Source organism: Oncorhynchus tshawytscha, linkage group LG19 (genome assembly GCF_018296145.1).
Source record: "Oncorhynchus tshawytscha isolate Ot180627B linkage group LG19, Otsh_v2.0, whole genome shotgun sequence".
Lineage (NCBI taxonomy): Eukaryota > Metazoa > Chordata > Actinopteri > Salmoniformes > Salmonidae > Oncorhynchus > Oncorhynchus tshawytscha.
In genome coordinates this window covers 5,076,988-5,104,070 of record NC_056447.1, presented here as the reverse complement: position 1 = coordinate 5,104,070, position 27,083 = coordinate 5,076,988, and the positions used below count along the sequence as shown (strand labels likewise).

Sequence of the window (27,083 nt, the reverse complement as noted above, 5' to 3'; positions counted from 1 at the left end):
ACAGTGGGTGCCCCGGTTGGGCAAGGTTTGCTATCCGCTTTGAACTGGACACTCGGCTCATGCCCAGGACGCAGCCGGTTACAAAATGAATGCAATTACTTTTCACCCAGTGCAAACTCTTCCTACCCAGTTAACCATACCATTTGAGCCCTATCAGTCCCAAGACCCCAGTATCACGTTTCAGGTAAGACCCAAATGCAGACTGTGTTGAAGTAACAATGTTTATTATAGCAACAGGGGCAGGCAAACGACAGGTCAAGGCAGGCAGAGGTCGATAATCCAGAGTAAGGGCAAAGGCACAGGACAGTGGTCAGGCAGGCGGGCTCAGAGTCAGGACAGACAAGGGTTAAAACCAGGAGCGAGAAAAAGAGAGACATGGGAAAATCAGGAGCTGAGACATAACGCTGGTTGACTTGACAAACAAGACGAACTGGCAACAGACAAACGGAGAACACAGTTATAATTACCCATGGGATAATGGGGAAGATGGGCGACGCCTGGAATGGGGTGGAGACAAGCACAAGGACAGGTGAAACAGATCAGGGTGTGACACCCAGCAAAAATGGTATTTTCATTGATGACTTTCATTCATCTGCATGTCCAGCTCTTATACTGTATTTAGCCTCACAATGAAGTGTTTTACCCATTTCTTTTCAGGATAACCAGGGCTACAAGTGGAACACAAAACTATTTGACAAAATCCATTTTATTGACAAATGTTTAAAAAAATTTTTTTTAAAATTAAAAGGCTGCCAAAGCAAAAACCTGATAAAAATGAATTTATATGAAAGCTGTACAGAAATTGTTTGCTCACTGGGAAATTAATATCCAACTAGTCGATGACAACTATGTGGAGTTTGTTACAGTATTGTAGACACTATGTCCTAGGATTTCCTACGATCTTCTATGTAGAAGAACCCCTTACCTTCTAATGACTCTATTGTAGTTTGTGGACATCAAAGAGCAAAGCATGTCCCATGTTGGTGAATCTCAGCTTTTCATAAATACCTTTTAATAGTTTGTTGCTCAAGCCATTCTGAATCTACAAAAATAAAAACCTAGCACCAGGCCCCTTCGGGATTCGCCCTTGTCTCACAAACACCGCTCTAGCTCAGCCCCCGTTAATTACACAAACTGGTTGGTATATACAGATGAAGAAGAAATAGACAAATCCAAATGTTCCAACCCAGAAGTCTGTAGCTCAAACACATAATGATTCAAATGGGTTAGAAGTTCAAAACACACCGCCGTTATGGTGGAACTCAATGGGTTAATCGAATCCCCTACCACACCCAATTCCGTTTTTAGGGGGCCCCCAATCAAATGATTATTTTAAAAAATGTAGGGAAGTCAACTTACTAGCAGTATAGTAGTAGAATACACAATGTTGAATTTCGAACTTCGGTTGTGCATCAGCAGTTTTCCTCTTGTTATGTCAGTCGCTGATAGTCACTCAATTAGCCCATGTCGTTTAACATTTTATAGATTGCTAGGTAAATTAGTCTAGCCTGCTGTCTAAACTTTGTAGTAATCATGGCCAAATTGCTGACCGGGCACGCAAGATATGTGTCCAGGGGCCCTGACCTTGATAGGGTTGAGGTTGTCAAAAAATGGATTTGTTGTCATCTTTTGGTTGAAAGGTCAAATGTCAGTGGTGAAACGTCACAACCCGGCAACTCGGGCCACAACATTTTCTCTGAGCCTCCCACTTGTTGACTTGGAGGGTCATTAAAGGGTAGCCTCCCAGTCAGAACTAGCCATTTCCGATAACACTGATAGCATGTGAACGCGGCATTTGTCATGGTAAAATGTGTAGAATTGCAGGACATCAACTTTAAAGCTGTCCATTTCTCTCTCCACCCAATGCAAAAATGAGTAGAACGCCATGAAATTTGTTTTAAAACTTTAAATGTTTCTCTCTGCCCCATGGTAAAATGTGTAGAATTGCAGGACATTAACTTTAAAGCTGCACTTTTTTCTCTCTGCTGCCAAGGTGGACATTAAAATGTTCTGCAGGCCCAGGAAAATGCTAAACGGCACCTGTGTAATACATCCCTCGTGAAGGCAGGGGCCCTCTCTTCGAAATCTTTATGGGGAGGAAGTGCCTGTTTCAATGATACAAAATGGTGACAAAAATAAATGACAGTGCCTTTGGAAAGTATTCAGACCCTTTGACTTTTTCCACATTTTGTTACGTTACAACCTTATTCTAAAATGGATTCAATAAAAAATAAAAGATACTCAGCAATCTACACATAATACCCCATGATGACAAAGCAAAAACAGGTTTTAGCAATTTATTTACATGAGTATTCAGACCCATTGCTATGAGACTCGAAGTTTAGCTCAGGTGCATCCTGTTTCCATTGATCATCCTTGAGATGTTTCTACAAACAATTTGATTGGAGTCCACCTGTGGTAAATTCAACTGATTGGACATGATTTGGAAAGGCACACACCTGTCTATATAAGATCCCACAGTTGACAGTGCATGACAGAGAAAAAATCGTCGGTAGAGCTTCAAGACATGATTGTGTCGAGTCACAGATCTGGGTAAGGGTACCAAAACATTTCTGCAGCATTGAAGGTCCCCAAGAACACAGTGGCCTCCATCATTCTTCAATGGAAGAAGTTTATAATCCCCAAGACTCTTCCTATTGCTGGTCGCCCGGCCAAACTGAGAAATTCGGGGGTCGGGGAGGTGACCAGGAACCCAATGGCCACTCTGATAGTGCTCTAGAGTTCCTCTGTGGAGATGGGAGAACCTTCCAGAAGGACAACCATCTCTGCAGCACTCCACCAATCAGGCCTTTATGGTGGCCACTGAGGAGTGGCCAGACGGAAGCTACTCCTCAGTAAAAGGCACATCACAGCCCACCCAAGATTCTCTGGTCTGATGAAACCAAGATTGAACCCTTAAGCCTGAATGCCAAGCATCACGTCTAGAGGAAACCTGGCACCATCCCTACGGTGAAGCATGGTGGTGACAGCATCATGCTATGGGGATGTTTTTCAGCAGCAGGGACTGGGAGACTAGTCAGGATCGAGGGAAAGATGAACGAGCAAAGTATAGAGAGATCCTTGATGCAAACCTGCTCCAGAGCACTCAGGACCTCAGACTGGGGCGAAGGTTCACCTTCAAACAGGACAACCACCCTAAGCACACAGCCAAGACAATGCAGGAGTGGCTTCAGGACAAGTCTCTGAATGTCCTTGAGTGGCCTAGCCAGAGCCCGGACTTGTACCCGATCGAACATCTCTGAATATACCTGAAAATAGCTGTGCAGCAAAGCTCCCCGTCCAACCTGACAGAGTTTGAGAGGATCTGCAGAAAAGAATGGGAGAAACTCCCCAAATACAGGTGTGCCAAGCTTGTAGCGTCATACCTAAGAAAACTCGAGGCTGTAATCACTGCCAAAGGTGCTTCAACCAAGTACTGAGTAAAAGGTCTGAATACTTAGGTAAATGTGTATTTCAGTTTTTTTATATATATAAATTAGCAATCATTTCTAAAAACCTGTTGTTGCTATGTCATATTGGGGTATTATGTGTAGATTTATGAGAAAAAAACACAATTCAATCAATTTTAGAATAAGGCTGTAACATAACAAAATGTGGAAAAAGTCAAGGGGTCTCAATATTTTCCGAAGGCACTATATATACCCGTTTTTGCAACACAATGATGCAAGCAAAAATACATTTGGGACTGATTTGTTCGTTAAAAAAAATGTGTGGGGCAGAAACAGGCCAGTTCTCAAATATATAGGTCAATTATCATTTCTACAAAACTGATGGTTTAAAATAAAAAAATAATTAATATCATATATACGCTGAGTTTACAAAACATTACACAGACTGACCAGGTGAATCCAGGTGAAAGCTATGATCCCTTATTGATGTCAATTGTTAAATCCACTTCAAACAGTATAGATGAAGGGGAGATGACAGGTTAAAGAAGGATTTTTAAGCCTTGAGACAATTGAGACATGGATTGTGTATGTGCACCATTCAGGTGTTCCTAATGTTTGCTACCCATCTAGTACCGAATCAGACCCCCCTTTGCCTCCAAAACAGCCTGAATTATTTGGGGTCCGGATATGTTCAGATACGCTGTGGCATTCAAACGCTGCTGATTTGGTATCAATTGGAAAACATTCCCCACACCATTACACCACCAGTCTGAACCGTTGACACCAGGCAGGACGGGGCCATGGACTCATGCTGTTCACACCAAATCCTGACTTTGCCATCAGCATGAAGCAACATCAACCGGGATTCGTCGAACCAGGCAATGTTTTCCCACTCCTCAATCGTTCAGTTGGTGATCGCGTGCCCACTGGAGCCACTTCTTGTTCTTAGCTGATCGGATTGAAACCCGGTGTGGTCGTCTGCTGCAATAGCCCACCCGTGACAAGGACCGACGAGTTGTACGTTCCAAGATGTCGTTTTGCACACCACTACTGTAATGTGCCGTTATTTGTCCGTTTGTGGATCACCTGTTGCCTTGCACCATTCTTGCCTTTTTCCTTCCACCTCTTTCATCAACAAGCTGTTTTCGCCCCCATGACTGCCGCTTACTGGATGTTTTTTGTTTGTCGCACCATTCTCTGTCCACCCTAGACACTGTCGTGAGTGAAAAGCCCAGGAGGCCAGACATTTCTGAGATACTGGAACCGGCGCAACAGGCACCGACAATCATACCATGCTCAAAATCGCTTAGGTCACTCGTTTCGCCCATTCTAACGGTCAATCTAACTGTAACTGAATGCCTTGATGCCCGTCTGCTTGCTTTACAGATCAAGCAATGGCCACGTGACTCATTGTCTGTAGGAGCAAACTATTCTCATGAAACTGGCCACTGAGTGCATCTCTTTATGTAATGATGGGTACTGTGTGTGTTTCAGTGTGTAAAATATTGGGTGGACAAGAGAATGGCTACTGTAGTCAGAAATGCAACCAATTGATTGTCCTTTGATGCCCATATAAAACATATTTCAGAAATATCCCCCTTCTCAAACCATCGCTGTCCCAGGCAGACGCAGGTAAACTCGCCCACGCCTTCATCCTCTCCCCGCTTCACTATGGCAACGCTCCGTTCAGGGGGCCACAGTTTCTCCAAGATAGTCTTGACTAGAACCAGGAAGTCAGCCCACATCGATCGCCCCCATTCTTGCTGAACTCCACTGGCTAACACCACAGCTTCAAGTCCCGAAGACAATTCTCCGTACTATGGAGGACCGGGCCTTCTGCTCCATTGCCCCTCGCCTATGGAATTCTCTCATTGACTATCTGAGAGCCGTACCAGCAATCAGAATTTAAAACAGGCCTTTCTTAGTGCTAATCTGGAAAGTCCTTTTATCACCTAGCCGACTATTGCTATTTCCTGTCTTGATTCTAAATGTGTTTCTAATAGTAATTTGTATTATTATTTTTGCCTATGTAGAACTTTGAGAACACTGCAATAAAAAGCGCTATACAAATGAAATATATTATTGTTATTATTATTATTATATCCCCACAATAGACTTTGGTCCTAAAATGTGTTCATAATATATACTCTCACAAATAAAGACAAGGTCACACACAGAAATACAGACACTGGAAATGAAGATAACTGACACATTCAAGACTCCTTATTATCACTATTGTCCCTATCAACCACAATGAAAGAATTTACAACATTCTAAGTCAACATCAAATGGGGCATTTTTGTTACACAAAAACAATTAGCAGTTTGTGGCATGTAAACATTATTTCGGACAATATTAAATTACTACAGTACCTTCTTAATGTATCTGTGTAATGTATCTCTGTACTACAGTAATGTATCTGTATGTATCTGTGTACTACAGTAATGTATCTGTGTAATGTATCTGTATGTATCTGTGTACTACAGTAATGTATCTGTATGTATCTGTGTACTACAGTAATGTATCTGTATGTATCTGTGTACTACAGTAATGTATCTGTATGTATCTGTGTACTACAGTAATGTATCTGTATGTATCTGTGTACTACAGTAATGTATCTGTGTACTACAGTAATGTATCTGTATGTATCTGTGTACTACAGTAATGTATCTGTGTACTACAGTAATGTATCTGTATGTATCTGTGTACTACAGTAATGTATCTGTATGTATCTGTGTACTACAGTAATGTATCTGTGTACTACAGTAATGTATCTGTATGTATCTGTGTACTACAGTAATGTATCTGTATGTATCTGTGTAATGTATCTGTGTACTACAGTAATGTATCTGTGTACTACAGTAATGTATCTCTGTACCACAGTAATGTATCTCTGTACCACAGTAATGTATCTCTGTACCACAGTAATGTATCTCTGTACTACAGTAATGTATCTGTGTACTACAGTAATGTATCTCTGTACTACAGTAATGTATCTCTGTACTACAGTAATGTATCTCTGTACTACAGTAATGTATCTCTGTACTACAGTAATGTATCTCTGTACTACAGTAATGTATCTCTAGCTTAATGTATCTGTATGGGCAATTATTAATATCAGGAATGAATCAGCAAGGTTATCAGAGTAAACCATCTCCAGGTAAAGTTCTACATTATTTATCATGACAGCATACTATCAAGCAGCATATCAAAATTGACATTCATTTGACCCACCTCCGTAAACTATTTAACCAAAATGTCTTTTGGATTTTAAACAAATCTTTCCCCGCAGAAATAATCCCACTGGGTAGCATACCTAACTAGGTAGAAAACAAAACGTGGCACGTATTCAGAAACAAAACCCTCTTCTCAATCATCCCAAATGACTTCCCAAATCAAACCATGTGCTGTTGTGGCAAGAGGGAAACTAATAAGAAAAGAGTGGATTGTCCACAAAATGCCTGGTTCAGCAATTATTTCAAGTCTCGTTGGTTGTGCTGGCTGTTCCTGCCAGCTCCGGAATGCCACGACGGGAAGTGGGTCAAAATCCAAGGCTTCATTCTGATTGGTTTAGCTGGTCTCGTGAAATTGTTGGACTGTATGTGTGCGTCCGGGTATATTGTGGGACCGTAGAGCGCCGACAACACATTAAAACTAACTCAAACGGATTCGTTGCAAGATTAATTTACACACGTATGCACAAAAACACACACACATGTACACAAACACACCAAGAGATTCACACACACAGAAAAAGTTGCCGGGCCTGCTAAGAGTGTGCAGGTAGGTCTTGGTGGTGACTCGGGGGTAGAGGTTGGCTGTCTCCTGGTAGTACTGGCAATGATTGACCTCCAGGGGGCACTGCTACTGTAGCTCCTCCATCTAAAGCACATCATCGCGTTTGGAAAAGAAAGGATTTTCCCCTAACTTCCTCGAGTCAAATTTTCACTTTGTCTTCCATTGACATCAATGCTTGGCTAAGTGAAAATTTGACTTACGAGGAAGTTAGGATTCGACCGATGGTCATTATTCATGTTGGCAATACTAGTCTATAATAGAGGATGTTATTACTGAAGGCAACTTGTACTGACCTTTGACCTCAACAGCCGCATTTGCTTTTTCAAATTTTATTATCTGCATTTGTTCCACCGCCTGAGGACAAGACAGACAAGACATGGAGATGTTATTTGACCCCAGGAAAAAAAAAGAGAGCGATGACCCAGTTCAAAAAAGTTAAAATAGGCCTCCCAGGTGGTGCAGAGGTCTAGGGCACTGCAAAGCAGCGCTAGCTGTGCCACCAGAGACTCTGGGTTCGCGCCCAGGCTCTGTCGCAGCCGGCCGCGACTGGGAGGTCCGTGGGGCGATGCACAATTGGCCTAGCGTCGTCCGGGTTAGGGAGGGTTTGGCCGGTAGGGATATCCTTGTCTCATCGCGCACTAGCGACTCCTGTGGCGGGCCGGGCTCGGTGCGCGCTAACCAAGGTTGCCAGGTGCATGGTGTTTCTTCCGACACATTGGTGCGGCTGGCTTCCGGGTTGGATGCGCGCTGTGTTAGGTGGTTGGGTTGTGTTTCGGAGGAATCATGACTATCGACCGTCTCTCCCGAGCCCGTACGGGAGTTTTTGCGATGAGACAAGATAGTAACGACTAATAATTGGATACCACAAAAAAGGGGGTAAAAAAAATATAAAAAAAATACAATAGATAAATTGTAGCTTAAAATGTGCTCTCTTTTGTTTAGGGTGAGCTAATGTCACAGAATTTAAAAAAAGTCAAATTACGAGTCACTTATTTATAAAGTAATACTGAGCACTTAATGCTACTGTGTCAAAGCTTGTCTGCTATGGGACTACAGACGCATTTTGTGTCAAAAGGGTACGTTAGCTGTTAATAGCGGTTTATTCTGACATTTTATAAATGCTAACATTGATATGAGGTACTGTATTAGGTTACCTGCTGCAGCTCTGCTTTCTGGGCATCGAGTTGCTCCTGCTGCCTTTCCAGCTCCTCTTTCTGTTTCTGCAGCTCTACGTTCTTCTGCTTGAGGTTGCTCTCCTCCTGGGCCAGCTGCTCCTCAAACAACTTCATCTCCTCGTCCGTGTAGGCTGGGGCCTGCTCCAGAGTCTGGAGAGGAAAAGATGTGGAGAGAGAGGAGTGGAGGGTAGAAGCACCATTATTAGGGTCAATGGCATTCAGTTCCTCTTGACCACTTCAGGCTTCAGCAGGAAACCACACTGAGGTGGCGGTAGTTGCCTGTCCCTTACCTCCCAGCTGTCTGGCTCTTGGAACTCTTTTTTGTTTGTGGAAATCAGGAACTCATCCAGGGAGACCAGTCTATCCTTGTTGGTGTCCACCTGAGTACAGATGAAAGGAATGAAATATCAGCAAATAGGTTGACTGAAGAAGCCGTGTTGATTTTGTGTGTGTGTGTGTCTGTATGACTCAGTGACTCCATCATACCCCATCCCTTCTGCCAGCTCACCTCATTCATGACGTGTTCCCTCATGCGCAGTCGCTCCTCCTCCATCTCTGTCATGTCATCCTCTTCAAGATTAGGGCTGTACATCTTCTCCAGCTACAAAAAAAACAACACATTTTTTTCAACTCTGGGCCTGCTCTGGTTACCACACACACACACACACACACACACACACACACACACACACCTCTTTAGTGAACAGGGCTTCAAGCTCCTGTTGATCAATGTAGCCATCTCCGTTGTTGTCTGCATAAAAAGAGGAAAAAAGAAAATGGTTTCAATGAAAAAAAAAAAGTGCTTAATTTGATGATTTCTTAATAAGGTCCATTGTGATTGGTGTGTACTTTGAGAACGTTATTTTATTCGGCTTTTTTGAACCTGTGAATGGCTACATGTGTGACTATTACCGTGGAGTTTGAAGAAGGTCTTGGGGTCAAAGTCATTTGGGTCCAAACCGTCAGACTCCTTCCAGACCTCTTTCAGCTGGTCCTGACTGCCCTACACACACACACACACACACACACACACTCTTCACTAGTACAGTTTATAGAAATACACATATACAGTGTAAACTAGGGAACCAGTGAGGATGTCCTACGCCAGACAACTTACTGACAATAATGAGCATTTTATACAGTACCGGTAAAAAGTTTGGACACACATACTCATTCCAGGGTTTTTCTCTATTTGTACTATTTTCTACATTGTAGAATAATAGTGAAGACATCAAAACTATGAAACAACACACACGGAATCATGGACTTCAACTGTATACATATGCTCAAGCACACAAAACACACACACACACTTTCCCACACGCTGCTGCTGGTTCTCCTTGCATATAGCCTTCTGAGTTTTTTTTATTGTGTTACTATTTGGGGCGGCAGGTAGCCAAGTGGTTACAGCGTAGTACCTGAAACGTTGCAAGATCGGATCCCCGTGCTGACAAGGTAAAAAAAAAATCTGTCGTTCTGCCCCTGAACAAGGCAGTTAGCCCACTGTTCCTAGGCCGTCATTGAAAATAAAAATGTGTTCGTAACTGACTTGCCTAGTTAAATGAAGGTCAAATAAAAATTCCTTGATTTAGCAGACATTTGTCTTACTTTTTAACTCTACACTGTTGTGAATGGGCTCATATGTAAGCATTTGACTGAAGTCTACACCGATTGTATTATATGATGTGATATATGACCAATAACTTTTTATTTGATCCTTAGTTTTCCCCTATCACAGCCATTCAACTCTAACTCTTTTAAAGTCACCATTGGCCTCATGGTGAAATCCCTGAGCTGTTTCCTTCCTCTCCGGCAACTGTGTTAGAAAGGACACCTGTATCTTTGTAGTGACTGGGTGTATTGATACACCATCTAAAGTGTAATTAATACATTCACCATGAAAAAAAAAGGATATTCAATGTCTGCTTTTTTTTTTACCCATCCAATAAGGTGCCCTTCTTTGTGAGGCATTGGAAAACCTCTGGTCTTTGTGATTGGATCTGTGTTTGAAATTCACTGCTCAACCGAGGGACCTTACAATTATTTTTGTGTGTGGGGTACAGAGATGAAGTCATTCAAAAATCATGTTATACAATATTATTTGCACAGAGTGATTCCATGCAACTTATTATGTGACTTGTTAATCAAATGTTTACTCCTGAATGTATTTAGGCTTGTCATAACAAAGGGTTATTGACTCAAGAAATTTCAGCTTTTCATTTTTGATAGCAATTTGTAAAAATTCCACTTTGACATTATAGGGTATTGTGTGTAGGCCAGTGACCCCCCAAAAATCTAAAATGTCATTCATTTTAAATTCAGGCTCTAGCACAACAATATGTGGAAAAAGTCAAGGAGTGGGAATACTTTCTGAAGGCACTGTATAGTCCTTGGCCTATGTTGTTGTATAGGTGGAGTTATCATTTTTTATTTATTTTTGGTTTCAAACCACAATGTCACACATTGGCCCTATTATTTATAGAAAAAACCCATATACAGTGACGGGGTCTTTGTTAGATTAGTATCACTGTAAATTCCTACAGGGTGGTAAAGTTGTAGTCTTATCCTAGATCTGGTTTTGCATTATAGCCAACTCATATGGTTGGCTATAGGTCGACAGAACAAAAAAGATTGAAGACCAGGCTAGTTCATTTGGGGTTCAGTAATTTGGGGTTTAATATCACTGAAATATGAGGGTGAGGGTGGTTGATTGTCAAGGTAAATGTCTTACATGGTGATTGATTTTGGGTTTAGTTATAGTATCATTGTAAAATCTCAGCCTCCAGTATTTATGCTGCAATAGTTTGTCTGGGGGCTAGGGTCAGTCTGTAATATCTGGAGTATTTTTCCTATCTTATCTGGTGTCCTGTGTGAATTTAAGTATGCTCTCTCTCCCTCTTCCCTCCCGGAGAACCCGAGCCCTGAGACCATGCCTCATGACTACCTGGCCTGATGACTCCTTGCTGTCCCCAGTCCACCTGGTCGTGCTGCTGCACCGGTTTCAACTGTTCTGCCTGCGACTATGGAACACTTACCTGTTCACCGGACGTGCTACCTTGTCCCGGACTTGCTTTGTTCGACTCTCTCTACCGCACATGCTGTCTGTAACTCTGAATGATCGGCTATGAAAAGCCAACTGACATTTACTCCTGAGGTGCTGACCTGTTGCACCTTCTACAACCACTGTGATTATTATTTGACCCTGCTGATCATCTATGAACGTTTGAACATCTTGGTCATGTACTGTTATAATCTCCACCCGGCACAGCCAGAATAGGACTGGCCACCCCTCAGAGCCTGGTTCCTCTTTAGGTTTCTTCCTAGGTTCCTGCCTTTCTAGGGAGTTTTTCCTAGCCACTGTGTTTCTACACCTGCATTGCTTGCTGTTTGGGGTTTTAGGCTGGGTTTCTGTACAGCACTTTGAGATATCAGCTGATGTAAAAAGAGCTTTAAAAATACATTTGATTGAAATGTCCAAATATGGTGGTTGATTTAGGGTTCAGTCATGTTTCCGTCCAACCCTTTTTAAGCAAGTAAAGTAGCTGTTGGATAAAACAGCCTGATGGAAACAGCAAATTGTCTGTAAACTTCCCGAAATATTGACCAAACAAAATGATGCTTGATGGGTGGATAATTTTTGGGCCGGTGAAACGGTTCATGCAACAAATTGGCAGTGGGAACTATTTTATTGGCGCAATTGTTGATGGAATAGGCCTAACCATCATGTTGGGGTAAATGTGCAGTCATGCAATAGAGGGTTTAGTTATGGTATCATTGTAAAAGTCTTACAGGGTGGTTGAATTTAGGTTAAGTTACTGTATCAAGGTAAATGTCTCGCGTGGTATTTAGCTTTGGGTTTAGTTATCGTAGCAGGGTAAATGTCTTACAGGGTGGTTGAATGGTATTTAGCTTTGGGTTTAGTTATCGTAGCAGGGTAAATGTCTTACAGGGTGGTTGATTTTGGGATGGTTTGCGTGTTTCTTCCTCAGCTCTTCGTAGTGCTGTTCCTCGTCCTTGCGTTGCTCCTCGTCGAGGTTCTTCAGGTGCTCCTTCCTCTTGTGCTCCTTCATCATCTCGTACCTCTTAAACTCCTCGTGACGATCCTTGTCATAGTTTTCCAGGTCACTGGTAGCCTATATAAATATCAACCAGGAAAAGGAGAGAGAGCGAGAACTGAACAAATGAAAACAAAAGGACAATTTCAAGTCAACCCCCTAAAGCCTTAGATACCTCTGAAAAGGCTTTAGATGATTTGGGTAGATGTGGATTTCTGTGTCAGAGACTAGTTACCCATGGATCTGGATGGATTTCAAACCAATAACAAAATGTGGATAGAGACTATTATAGAAGAGACTGAGAAAGGATGTGACATGCTCTTGACGATTAGTTTTAAGTGCAAATGACATTAGTTCACATAGCAACATCACTGATTTCAGACTCATCACTTAGAAGTAGCGCGCAACCAAAGGATTCACATTAGGCACTGGAAAGGTCAGAGCTCAAACTGAAATCACTTTTAGTTGAGTGTAAATGTGCAAAATCGTCTTAATTCAGATATCAAGAAAAACAGGAAGTAGGTTTGTGTCCTTCTTTACCAAGGAAAAATCTTGAATTTTCAAGTTTAGTTCACACACACACAACCCCAGGCTCTCTCAACTGTCAAAGCTGATTTGGCCCTTTACCTCTGGCAAGCCAGCTCTCACCAACAAAGGACAAATAGCTCAGAATGCTTCACTACCTCTGTGTAATTAAATCTACAAGTGAAAGCTCAGGATTGTTAATAGCAACAAAAATGTTAATTTGTTCACCATGGATAAAGAGGAGCATTAAAAAGGTCATTCAAAGACCTCTATAGGTCAAATCGACCATTTAAATGTCCCGGGGACACTGTCGTCCTCTAAACATTTTTCCATGGTCTAACATCACCAGACAGAACACATGTGCATGGTCAGGATGAACTTTCCAATACATTTGCTATTCAAACAATAAGTTAGCTTCAAGACTATAACCCCTTTGGGCTGTTGGCTCAAAATGGATGTCCTAGCTCAGAAGAGTTTAAAAGTTATTTTATGCTTATTCATGCAAGAGGCATCAAGTGCAGAGCAAACATTTCAGCTGTCAGGCCATTGTGAGCATGTGAACTCTTTTCGAGTATGGACCCTGGCAACATTTTGGTCCATGCACCATATGTTCTGAGCAGGGTGGTTTCAAGAACCATTGTGTGGTCATTTTAAACATTGCATCATGTTGTAGTGTGTGTATAAACAACATTCCTACCGATTTAATAAGCTTATCCAGGTCCTCCACTTCGAAGGTGTGTGGGTTCATGTGGTTCATGTACTCAAACTGCATGAGCAGCGCCTTGTGGTTCATTTCTGGGGGGGGGGGAAGAGAAGTTTCCTATTAGGAGGGAAACTAATTCTGTACGATTTAAGTGGTTACAAATTGCTTGCTGACAACTGCTGACAAAAAGTATGTGCCAACTTCATATGATGAGGTAATTGTATAGTTATAGCTCAAATGTATCCACAATTCAATCATTGTAATAAATTGTGTTTGTAATAAATTAGAGTGACCTTTACTCTAGAATATTGTACATTATTATCCTCTCGGAACAATAATAAACTAGTCACTCACACCTCTTTTGAATGATGACACCAAGCAGTTATTAATATTGCGGATATTGGACAATGGTAGCGCAATGCTAAAAGACTGGGCTAAGAATTCACAGGCAGTTGAGAGATTGTTTTGATGACTGACTCTTGCTTTGGCGGTGACCGCAGCCAGGTATTTCTGGCAGTCCCAATATAAGCATGGTCTTGTTTGTATGCAAGACCATGCTTGTTAGTAGTACCTCAAACCCTCTTCCAAAATGTGTCAACATGGACATTTTCACAACATGTGACACGTTCCTATTTACTTGCACAATAGCCTCAAGTCACTTCCATTTTCCTATGTGACGGACTACATCAAGCTTAGGATGTTGGTGGTGGATTGCATCATATGTCCTGTCAATTGGACAAAAGTTCCTGCCGATAGGATGGCTGCCAGTTGGACAGGAAAGGACATATTTGAACAACAGACCAGCATACCATGCCCTCCCTCAACGTCTTGTTTAGCTTTGATGAGCGTCCGTAGCCTGTTCACCTCCTGCCTCTTCAACTCGTCAAGTTTGGTCCTCACGTGATGGCCGACAAAGTCCAGCTCTTTGGCCAGTTTGCCTTGCTGCTCAGAAACATACGCAACCAGAGATTTGAGTGACCAATAACAATAAATGGAAACCGACCAGGAGGCCAGCTGGGTCATGTTCATTAGGGCATGCAACAAACAGTTGAAAACATTTTGCAGCAGAAAAATAAAATGAGCATTTCTTATTGGACAAGTCTGGGTAGTCCCTCCCTGTTTCCCCCCATTTGGTGCCTATATGAACACAACCCTGCAAATGCTGTAGCTGCTGGGGTACCTTAATGTCCTCCATGTCTGTGTTGTGGAGCTTCTCTCTGAAATGCTGGTCCTTCTCCAGGAAATCAATGACTTCCCTGAGGTAGCGGTCATAGTGAAGCCCCGTGTCCTGAAACAAACAAAAAACGGTCAAAATCCACATTGTAGTGCGTAAGTGGGACAGAGATGAAAGGGGAGAGGTTCACATTGGATTCATATGGTCTAAACCTCCTTCCTTTTCCTGCAGCCCTTCCTCTTTCTTACACATTATTGATGCTCAGAGTGCCTTTCTTATGCGTTCAAATAGCCTAGCCTTAGCAAGTCTCAAAATATTATTTGTCAAGTATTAAAAAGACAATCTGCTTCCTACACAGTCGTTATCACTTCTTCATCACACACACACAACCACACACACACAACACACACACACACACCACACTCTGTGGCGCCTCAAGTTCCTGCTCTGGGGTTTCCACTTTAGTCTTGTCCACAGCGATGGGCACTGCTTCCACACAGAACCACAAGCTCAGGACGAGCACAGGGCAGCGGCAGAAGGCTTTACTCCACAACATCTGTGTACACAGGAGAACATCACCAGCCTAAGGTTAATAAGTGGCTACATCAACAGCTGCTTCAAGGGAGAGTACACAGGAAAACATCACCAGGCTAAGGTTTATTGGCTACACAACAGCTGCTTCAAGGGAAACTATGAGAAAATGCTGAATATAAAACAGACAAATGTCATATTTCACAATTGGTCAAATGAAATAACACTAATCTATTTTTCACAGACATAGAATGGCAAGATGTACAGCATCTGTTTGAGCCTATATGTACGTAATTGATATTGCCAGTTACCAATGGAGCTCTTTATGTATAGAGTGTATATTACATTCTAAATGTTTCATAGTCATAAGAACAAATAGGTTTATACTGTAAACATCACCTTCTTACAGTAAGCTCACTGGCCTGGGAAATGGGCCATTGATTTTGCAACCAGTGAACCCCCACACACACACACACACACACACACTCCTCCCTATTGACCAATGTGTTGACAAGTAAAATGTTAAACTAGTTTAATCTCAATCTCCACAGTAACCTCCCCACCAAAAGAAAACAGTGGTGATTGTGCCACTCACGTGTCTGTGGGATAAACCAGGGAGTGTGTTCAGCAGGACATAACATATTTCTATCTGAACGTTCCAAAAAGTTATGTAGAACAGCAGGACATAACGTTTTGGAACGTTCAGATAGAAATATGTTATGTAGAACAGCAGGACATAACGTTTTGGAACATTCAGATAGAAACATCTTATGTAGAACAAAAATGCCTCGCCGACATGTAGAACAAGGCATCATGTCCCATGTCCCGAGTGGTGCAGCGGTGCGGTCTAAGGCACTGCATCTCAGTACAAGTGGCACCACTACAGTCCCTGGTTCGAATCCAGGCTTTATCACATCTGGCCGTGATTGGGAATTCCATAGGGTGGTGCACATTTGGCCCAGCGTCGTCCGGGTTTGGCCGCCATTGTAAATACGAATTTGTTCTTAACGGACTTCGCCTAGTTATATAAAGGTTCCATACAAAATGTAATTTAATGTCGACTCTGTTCAAGGCATTTCTATCGACTACGTTTGGCAACTGAACTTGGCCCAGTTCTCTTGGGCTTTAACACCTGAAAGAGAACCTTGTCAACCTGCTTAGGTATTACTTCACGACACGACCACATCAGCAGCATCCAGTAGTTTTGAAGCTGTTGTTACATCTGTGATTTGATCAGGTCCATATTGTGGGTCTTTCCTGATAATATTCTTGATAATAATGAATTATGGCTATATGTGTAAGAAATACCGGAAACATCATAATAACTACTTAAGTGTCGAACAAGTAGGCTGTGGATGATTTCCCTTCAACCTTACTGAACTGTCATTTATCCATAATAGCATGATAATAAATGTCATTTAAAAGCTAATAGAAACTTACTTTGACAGCTGCCCCTTTCAAGTAATTGTCTGTCACGTTGCGCTTTTGAGACGTTAATTTATCCAAACGTTAAAAAGACTGGAGTCCGTTTCCAGCTGTCATGCACTATACACCGGCCAGTCTCTTCCTAACCCTAGTGGTCATCACTAGTTATCACAGCCACAAAGTCACAATTATGCCAAACCCCGCCTATTTAAAAAAAAAAAAGATATCGTCCTTCTTCTTGATATCCCGAATTTAAAGCTAACCCGAACCCTCACCGTAACCACACTGCTAACCTTATGTCTAACCATAACCTTAAATTAAGACCAAAAAGAAACACCGTTTTTTTTACGATGCCAATTTTGACTTTATGGCTGGGGTAACTAGTGACAACTCTTCCTAGTAGTAAGATCAACCTACCGGCTAATTGCCATGGTAACGCCCCCACGTGGCCTCAACTATCCTCATTGGTTAGAAATATTCTCGTCGCTTTGTGAAATAGTCGCATTGGCAGCCAGTTGGGCAGAAGATGTGTCAGTCAAACCGTTCCTCAAACGTGTTGGTCAAGGTGCTATGCAGCTAAATGTACGTGGCGTTTGCAAACCTGTGTGAACCAAGAACAAGTATGGTTTAGTATGAATATATTAAACCCACGTTCACGTTTGTAGGCGATGGGCGTATTCAAGTGGATCACTTTTGTCAAGTCGGAGACCACCGCCTTTCAAAGTGTGTTGCATTAAAATCAAATCAAAGTTTATTGGTTGCATACACATAGTTGAAGATGTTAACATAGGTGCATCAACATGCTTATGTTTCTAGCTCCAACGGTGCAGTAATAACTAACAATACATTAACAATACACACATAATCCAACATTTAAAAAAATAAAATGCTACTTACGGTTTGTATTTTAAAAGCTAGGTGGGAAAACCACATCACAGTAAGTACATTTTCTAGTCAGAGCTAGTAAAGTGTGAAGAAAAAGTCATGTCTGAGTGTTAGTTTACAAAAGGCATTCTGAATTTAATTTTTCAGGGTGGGGGTCAGAGGGGGTGGTGCGGGGTGCTGTAGAATTATTTAAGATGCTCTTCAAAGAGGTTGGTTTTAAGATGTTTTTGGAAGATAGGATAGGCTGTCCTAGCTTCAGGGGGAAGCTGGTTCCACCATTGGGGTGCCAGGATAGAGAAGAGCTTGGACTGGGCTGCACATTCCCGTAGGGGTGGGAGGGCCAAGAGAACAGAGTACTCTGGGAATATGGTGTGTATTGACAGTATGGACAGTATATTAATAGAAAATATATGTATAGCAGTATTTATAAAGGATGAGTTTTGACTAGAATACAGTATGTACATATAAAGTGGGTAAAAAGGTATGTAAACATTAGACAAGTGAATGGTGTTCGATGACTCTATGTACAGTACATAGGGCAGCAGTCTCTGAGGTGCAGGGTAGATTACTGGGTGGTAGCCGGCTAGTGATGACTGTTTAACAGTCTGATGGCCTGGAGATAGAAGCTGCCTCTCGGTCCCAGCTTTGACACACCCTGTCTCCGCCTTCTAGATGGTAGCGGGGTGAACAGGCCGTGGCTCGGGTGGCTAAAGGTCCTTGATGATCTTCTTAGCCTTCCTGTAACACCGGTGCTGTAGATGTCCTGGAGAGCGGGTAGGTTGCGGGCGGGCGGTGCAATTTCCGTACCAGGCGGTGATGCAGCCCGACAGAATACTCTCGATGTTGAATCTGTAGAAGGGATTATCATAGTCCAAAACGTGTATGCACAGTCGTGTTCTAAAATATTGGTCTGTTGGCTTTCATACTTTTCTCATTCTCAGCGCAGCTCAAACAACTTCTCCAACTGGCAACACATTCAAATGAATAGAGGAAGCTTACCGGAGTTTACCGGATTGGAAATTGTGGTGAGGTGTGCTTTCGGGCTGTGCGTCTTCAGCCGATGGTGGTCTCAGAGTCAAGTAGCTATGTCACGGTGGGACACCGGACTATCGTGTCTCAGCATCTGTATGATTTAAGCTTTATGGGGATAAAAATTGTCCGACTTGCACCAACAACATGTTGATTGGGGTGGCAGGTTAGAGCATTGGGCCAGTCACCGAAAAGTCGCTGGTTCGAATACCTGAGCCAACAAGGTAAAAAAATCTGTTGACGTGCCCTTGAGCACGGCACTTAAAATCCTTAAGAGTCTATTGACGCACCCATCAATCCAATTAACATACTACAAAAATACCCATCAAAACTGTTAATTTAAGCTAGAGATATTTGGTTTTGCATGGGCTGGGTCTCAATCCACCACATCCGTCTTTCGGCCTTCCGCATCTGCGGTGGAAAGTGGTAGAGCTAAAGAGCTGTTTGTCAGACCAGGAGACATCCCAAAAATCGCTCCGTCTGTAGCGTCTGAACGGTTTGGCCTGCTAACTATGAAATGATAACACTCCAACAAACACGATGGTGTTTGTCACGGATCCCTCGGGAACTTTCATCATGCACACCCGTCCCCTATTCCCACTGATTCGTATTTATATATATGTGCCCTTTGGTTTCCATTGGGGGTCGAATATTGTTACAATGTCCGTTGGTGCGTTTGAGTACCTGTGCTGTGTGTTTTGGGCTTTCGTGCCCTTGTGGATTGAGCAGATGATTACGGGTCTCGTCCCGTGTGTTAATCATTGTGCGCGTGTGTATTTATTTGAGGTACTCCTCGCTCTTTTGTTTGGGTTTCAACCCTGTGTTTTGTGTACGTGTTTGTTTGGTGTTTGTTTGGTCTTCGTGCTTTACACGGCACACCGTAATTTGGGGCCTAATAAAATTATTACGCATTCCTGCACCTGTCTCCCGAATTATTGTTACCAACGTGATAGTGTTCTCCGTTTTGAGGTACAACCCCCACAAGTGTCACGGGACTCAACCTCTCCCTCAACGTGATTTAAGACAAAGGAGATGATTGTGGACTACAGGAAAAGGAGGACCGAGCACACCCCCATTCTCATCGATGGGGCTGTAGTGGAGTATGTTGAGAGTTTCAAGTCCCTTGGTGTCCACATCACCAACAAACTATCATGATCCAAGCACACCAAGACAGTCGTGAAGAGGGCACGACAAAACCTATTGCCCCTCAGGAGACTGAATAGATTTGGCATGGGTCCTCAGATCCTCAAAAGGTTTTACAGCTGCACCATTTGAGAGCATCCTGACTGGTTGCATCACTGCCTGGTATGGCAACTGCTTGGCCTCCAACTGCAAGTTACTACAAAGGGTAGTGTGTATGACTGGGGCCAAGCTTCCTGCCAGGACCTCTATACCAGGCGATGTCAGAGGAAGGCCCTAAAAATGGTCAAAAACTCCAGCCACCCTAGTCATAGATGGTTCTCTCTGCTACCGCACAGTCAGCGGTACCGTAAGTCTAGTTCCAAGAGGCTTCGAAACAGCTTCTACCACCAAGCCATAAGACTCCTGAACATCTAATCAAATGGATACCCAGACTATTATTATTAGGTACGAGGGTAAATATGTGGTTAAATATGTGTCCAAAAAACTTAAATATTTCCTGAGCTTTCTTATATCTCATAGACACAGGACAGACACTTCAAAACCTTTTTCCTTATGATTTATTTTTTGACGGTCATTTTTTGGCCATTCATGAATGTGTTATTCAATGTGTTCCTGTGGGCTGTAGTAGTAAAGGCCAAATTCAATATTTTATCACTTTCTTTATACATAAAGGGGTCCTAAAATTCTAAATCGAATAGCTTAATGATCCAAGGTATGACCATCTTAAAACTATTCCATATATTAGCCTAGTAAAACAACACATTTCACTGCACCTATCCAGTGTATGTGACAATATTTTTTTCTAAATAATAATACATAAAAAAAGACTGCATGAATCAAATACAAAGGTGAGGAAGTTTTTACTGCAGACGACTGAAAGTTTCTGCAGTTGCTCTTCGCCAACTTCCTCATGCAGCCATCGCCTGCGTTGTGGGAGGCTCTATTGTTAACCAATCATTAGATTTTTTTGTTTGCCCCATGCAAACGTGACCCTCAGTCCCGCTCAAAATCCCTTAGATAGCTCTTTTGTCCCACCCCACACACATGCGAAGACCTCACCTGGCTTAATTGGTGCCTCCAGAGACAAAACCTCTCTCATCGTCACTCAACGCCTAGGTTTACCTCCACTGTACTCACATTTTACCATACCATTGTCTGTACATTATGCCCTGAATCTATTCTACCATGCCCAGAAATCTGCTCCTTTTATTCTCTGTCCACAACGCACTAGACAGCCAGTTCATATAGCCTTTAGCCGTACCCTTATCCTACTCCTCTGTTCCTCTGGTGATGTAGAGGTTAACCCAGGCCCTGTAGCCCTACCCAGTTCCACTCCTATTCCCCAGGCGCTATGATTTGTTGATTACTGTAACCGTAAAAGCCTTGGTTTCATGCATGTTAACATCAGAAGCCCCCCCCTAAGTTTGTTTTATTCACTGCTTCAGCACACTCCGACAACCCTGATGTCCTAGCCGTGTCTGAAGCCTGTCTTAGGATAGCCACCAAAAATTGGGAAATTTCCATCCCCAACTACAACATTTTCCGCCGAGATAGAACTGCCAAAAGAAGCGCAGTTGCAATCTACTTCAGAGATAGCCTGCAGAGTTCTGTCATGCTATCCAGGTCTGTGCCCAAACAGTTAAGAGTTTCTACTTTTAAAAATCCACATTTCCAGAAACAAGTCTCTCACCGTTGCCGCTTGTTATAGACCCCCTCAGTCCCCAGCTGTGCTCTGGACACCATATGTGAATTAATTTACCCCCATTTATCATCAGAGTTTGTACAGTCATGTGACCTAAACTGGGATATGCTTAACACCCCGGCCGTCCTACAATCTAAGCTAGATGCCCTCAATCTCACCCAAATTATCAAGGAACCTATCAGGTATAACTCTAAATCTGTAAACACGGGCACCCTCATAGTTATCATCCTGACCAACCTGCCCTCTAAATACACCTCTGCTGTCTTCAACCAGGATCTCAGCGATCACTGCCTCATTGACTGTGTCCGTAATGGGTCCGCAGTCAAACGACCATCCCTCATCACTGTTAAACGCTCCCCAAAACACTTCAGCGAGCAGGCCTTTCTAATCGACCTGGCCCGGGTATCCTGGAAGGATATTGACCTCATCCCGTCAGTAGAGGATGCCTGGTTATTCTTTAAAAGTGTTTTCCTCACCATCTTAAATAAGCATGCCTAGTTCAAGAAAATGTAGAATTAAGAACAGATATAGCCTTTGGTTCACTCCAGACATGATTTTTTTTTTTAACCTTTATTTAACCAGGTAGGCTAGTTGAGAACAAGTTCTCATTTGCAACTGCGACCTGGCCAAGATAAAGCATAGCAGTGTGAACAGACAACACAGGTTTACACATGGAGTAAACAATTAACAAGTCAATAACACAGTAGAGAAAAAAAAGGGGAGTCTATATACATTGTGTGCAAAAGGCATGAGGAGGTAGGCGAATAATTACAATTTTGCAGATTAACACTGGAGTGATAAATGATAAGATGGTCATGTACAGGTAGAGATATTGGTGTGCAAAAGAGCAGAAAAGTAAATAAATAAAAACAGTATGGAGATGAGGTAGGCAAAAATGGGTGGGCTATTTACCGATAGACTATGTACAGCTGCAGTGATCGGTTAGCTGCTCAGATAGCAGATGTTTGAAGTTGGTGAGGGAAATAAAAGACTGCTTTTGACCAGCACAAAAACATCCTGTGGCGTACTGCATTAGCATCGAATAGCCCCCGTGATATGCAACTTTTCAGGGAAGTTAGCAACCAATATACACAGTCAGTTAGGAAAGCTAAGGTTAGCTTTTTCAAACAGAAATGTGCATCATGTAGCACAAAAAGTTTTGGGACACTAAAGTCCATGGAGAATAAGAGCACCTCCTCCGAGCTGCCCACTGCACTGAGGCTAGGAAACACTGTCACCACTGATAAATCTACGATAATCAATCATTTCAAAAAGCATTTTTCTACGGCTGGCCATGCTTTCCTCCTGGCTACCCCTACCCCGGTCAACAGCTCTGCACCCCCCACAGCAACTTGCCAAAGCCTTCCCCATTTCTCCTTCACCCAAATCCAGATAGCTGATGTTCTGAAAGAGATGTAAAATCTGGACCCCTACAAATCAGCTGGGCTAGATAATCTGGACCCTCTCTTTCTGAAATGATCTGAGATCCCTAAAGATTGGAAAGCTGCCGCAGTCATCCCCCTCTTCAAAGGGGAGACACTCTAGACCCAAACAGTTACAGACCTATATCTATCCTACCCTGCCTTTCTAAAGTCTTCGAAAGCCAAATTAACAAACAGATCACCGACCATTTCGAATCTCACCGTACCTTCTCTGCTATGCAATCTGGTTTCCGAGCTGGTCATGGGTGCACCTCAGCCACGCTCACGGTCTTAAACGATATCATAACCGCCATCGAAAAAAGACAAGACTGTGCAGCCGTCTTCATCGACCTGGCCAATCAACGCATACGTATCAGCAGACTCAATAGCCTTGGTTTCTCAAATGACTGCCTCGCCTGATTCACCAACTACTTCTCAGATAGAGTTCAGTGTGTCAAATCGGAGGGCCTGTTGTCCGGGCCTCTGGCAGTCTCTATTGGGGTGCCACAGGGTTCAATTCTTGGGCCAACTGTTTTCTCTGTATACATCAATGATGTCGCACTTGCTGCTGGTGATTCTCTGAACCACCTCTATGCAGACGACCCCATTCTGTATACATCTGGCCATTCTTTGGACACTGTTTTAACAAACCCCCAGATGAGCTTCAATGCCATACATCTCTCCTTCCGTGGCCTCCAACTGCTCTTAAATGCAAGTAAAACTAAATGCACGCTCTTCAACCGATTGCTGCCCCCACCTGCCCGCCCATCTAGCATCACTACTCTGCACGCTTCTGACTTGGAATATGTGGACAACTACCTAGGTGTCTGGTTAGACTGTAAACTCTCCTTCCAGACTCACATTAAATATCTCCAATCCAAAATTAAATCTAGAATCAGCTTCCTATTTCACAACAAAGCCTCCTTCACTGATGCTGCCAAACATACCCTCGTAAAACTGACTATCCTACAGATCCTTGATCCGGCGATGTCATTTACAAAATAGCCTCCAACACTCAGCAAATTGGATGTAGTCTATCACAGTGCCATCCGTTTAGTCACCAAAGCCCCATATACTACCCACCACTGCAACCTGTATGCTCTCGTTGGCTGGCCCTCGCTTCATATTCGTCGCCAATGACTGCCGTTGGCTGGCCCTCGCTTCATACCACGCGCTCCAGCAGGTATATTTCACTGGTCATCCCCAAAGCTAACTCTTCCTTTGGCCGCCTTTCCTTCCAGTTCTCTGCTGCCAATGACTGGAACCAATTGCAAAAATCACTGAAGCTGGAGTCTTATATCTTCCTCACTAACTTTATGCATCACTTGTCAGTGCAGCTTACCGATCATTGCACATGTACACAGCCCATCTGTAAATAGCCCACCCAACTACCTCATCCCCATTTTGTTTTTTTCTCCTTTGCACCCCAGTATCTCTACTTGCACATTCATCTTCTGCACATCTGTCACATCAGTGTTTAATTTCTAAATTGTAATTATTTTGCCACTATGGCCTATTTATTGCCTTACCTCCCTAGTCTTACTAAATTTGCACACACTGTATATAGATGTTTATATTGTGTTATTGACTGTACGTTTGTTTATCCCATGTGCAACTCTGTGTTGTTTGTGTCACACTGCTTTGCTTTATCTTGGCCAGGTCGCAGTGGTAAATGAAAACTTGTTCTCAACTGGCCTACCTGATTAAATAAAGGTGAAATAAAAATTTTTTTTTTTTTTTTTTTGTACATATCCACTGCATACATGCCATGCGGCAAAGTTGGTTCCTGTTTCAGTCACATTTTTGGTCACGTTCGCGTGGGTCAAACAAAAACTCCCTAATGATTGGTTGACAATAGATCCTCCCACACTGTAGGTAATGGCTGCAGGATGAAGTTGGTTAAGAGCAACTGCAGAAACTTGCAGACGACTACAGTCAAAACTTCATGGTCTTTGATCACAGACAATATCCCCATAATGCAACAAACCTTTAGAAGCGGTGAACATCTTGACAAAAGTGATCCGCACGAACACGTCAAAAGAGATGCTGAATTGGGAAGTGGTCCAACCAACTGTATCATTCGTCTCAGTTGTAGCCTGTATTTGAGATCCCAACGATCTCGGGTAGCACTAACCGTTTAGATGGCAATGCACAGCCTGTGTGTGAGAGATAGAGAGAGAGATTTTCTTGAGGTGACACAACTATTGCTAGTTATGTTATTTGAATAACCTACCTGGCATTCTGTTTGTTATTTCTCATTGCGCTCAAGCTATCAATAAAAAAGAAAACGGACTACAAATGGAACATACAAAATAAAAGTGCTATTCATATTGTTTGGGAACCTGACGACAGTGACACCAATATCATGCATAAATAAAAATATATATATGCAGAGATGTAGATAACTTCATCAACATTGTCTAGAGATATTTCCTGCCTTATTATTTTAGTGTATTTTATGCCACATGGTGACGCTATTTCATAATTTTAAATGATTTTGGTGAAATGTGTTCAAACTACTTCAACAGGAACTGACGTTTATCTGCGCGAGCGGGTGGATGGATGGAAAACAATTGCAGCTGCAGGAAAATGATTACAAACATCGTACCGCTCAAAGGTGAGAAATTCTATTTATTTACCGGAAATATATGTATGCAAAAGTTAAGATTACCGAGAGCTATTGGCAGATATCCGTAAGGTATTCGAGCCTTGCTCGTACTCAAAATCCTGCGTTTCTTCCTTCTTGTGTTTCACTTTGTTGGCAGGTCACTGAGTGCTTTAAATGATAGAACCAGTGATGCGCAAAGTTCTGATCAAACAAATTATTCAAAGACAAATGGCACGTAGTTATGCCACGCGTGTCGACGTTGAAATATATATATATATATATATATATATATATATTTGAACTTATCCACTGAAGCCAAACTGTTGACAATACTTTTTATTCACTCATCAGTTCTAGCTAGTTAGTCAACTTTCAAAAAATGTATCTGATGAGTCTTAAATTTACATGTGTGTACATCAAAGTCACAGTAGGGAAATGATTTGTGGCAGAGGAATTCTATTGAGAGCTAGTAGGCTTCAAAGGGAATTCAGCTCGAGTCCGGCGTGCCTTATTATTATTTTTAAATCGCTGGTGGTATACACTTACCCCAATGTAGGCCCGTATGTGGATAGTTGAGATAAATATGCGATCTGTAGCCCTGACTGTCAGAGAATTAATTTGTGCCAACAGAATGAAGTGTCAATGTTTGCCTCAATCAAGTCGCAAATCTAAAGCCTTTTCAACATCAAATTAGAAGTTGATTAAGTTATTTTGCACCTTCCCCAGTGAACATTACGTAAACTTCTCAGTCTGTAGTGTTCTTTGATATTGCTGACTGCCCGTTGCATCCTGCTAAGTTGTCGTCATGGCTGCTGCTGATCAGGGGGTGAGCTTCCCAAAAACATGAAGATACTTTTTAGACTGCGAAAGACTCCTTTGAGTGGGTGGTATCTATTTTCCCACTCCCAGAGGGAAAGGCTGGATCTGTGTCTGTGAGAGATTTTGCAACTGCTAACCATGAGCACGAAAGTGCATATACTGGTATTGTACTGAGGTTATGACCTGCCATTTTGATTGGGGAGTTAGCCTATCATCAATTGCCACTTTGTTTCCTACTTTAACTTCAAATCTCATTTTACATGGACAAAATTTGACATAGTTGTGTTTAGGTTATTGGGACTCTACTGTCAAGCATGGACACTATAAAGTCTTGCCAGTTTATTTTTATAGGCTAGATGTTAATAATATAGCAGACACCTTTATCCAAAGTGTGTGGGTGGCCCCTGGAATCAAACCCACAATTCTGGCATTTCAAGGACCATGCTCTACCGACTGAGCCATATGTTCTGTACATGCTCTCTGTTCGATCCAAAGCAGCAGGAAGATCAGCATTTGAGATTTTGTCTCAGTCATTGGCCATCGTTGTACAGACTGAATCTATAAAAGCTATAAGCATGACTTGGTTACTTAGTCCTGTCTTAAAGATGTTATTTTGTACCTTGATCCACTGCCCGGTATGTGTGCTTCAGATTGGTAGTGGCGGCCTGCTACTTGCATTT

The 27,083-nt window shown here is 42.5% G+C and overlaps 2 protein-coding genes across 3 annotated transcripts in view; one reads left to right on the top strand and one right to left on the bottom strand.

Moving 5' to 3' along the window:
* Positions 1–6,571: 6,571 nt before the first annotated feature.
* LOC112218268 (nucleobindin-2) lies at positions 6,572–26,377 on the bottom strand. 2 transcript variants are annotated; one of them, XM_024378917.2, is made up of 14 exons: positions 26,131–26,377; positions 24,964–25,132; positions 15,259–15,396; positions 14,847–14,954; positions 14,476–14,608; positions 13,661–13,758; positions 12,331–12,516; positions 9,296–9,386; positions 9,076–9,134; positions 8,892–8,984; positions 8,674–8,763; positions 8,363–8,533; positions 7,502–7,562; positions 6,572–7,292 (listed from the first exon to the last, which is right to left on the bottom strand). In XM_024378917.2, exons 2-14 carry the CDS (start codon positions 25,054–25,056, stop codon positions 7,180–7,182), a joined length of 1,434 nt encoding a protein of 477 aa, XP_024234685.1. In that variant the 5' UTR covers positions 25,057–25,132; positions 26,131–26,377; the 3' UTR covers positions 6,572–7,179. The 2 variants fall into 2 exon arrangements, with proteins under 2 accessions (XP_024234685.1, XP_024234686.1); XM_024378918.2 differs by lacking the exons at positions 24,964–25,132; positions 26,131–26,377 and adding an exon at positions 16,812–17,139.
* The window catches only part of LOC112218269 (phosphatidylinositol 4-phosphate 3-kinase C2 domain-containing subunit alpha), a 49,981-nt gene continuing 48,382 nt past the window's right edge, over positions 25,485–27,083 (top strand). The window contains exon 1 of the mRNA XM_042301278.1: positions 25,485–25,593. The gene's annotated coding sequence lies outside the window, so the exon portion shown is untranslated. The remainder of the gene's footprint in view (positions 25,594–27,083) is intronic.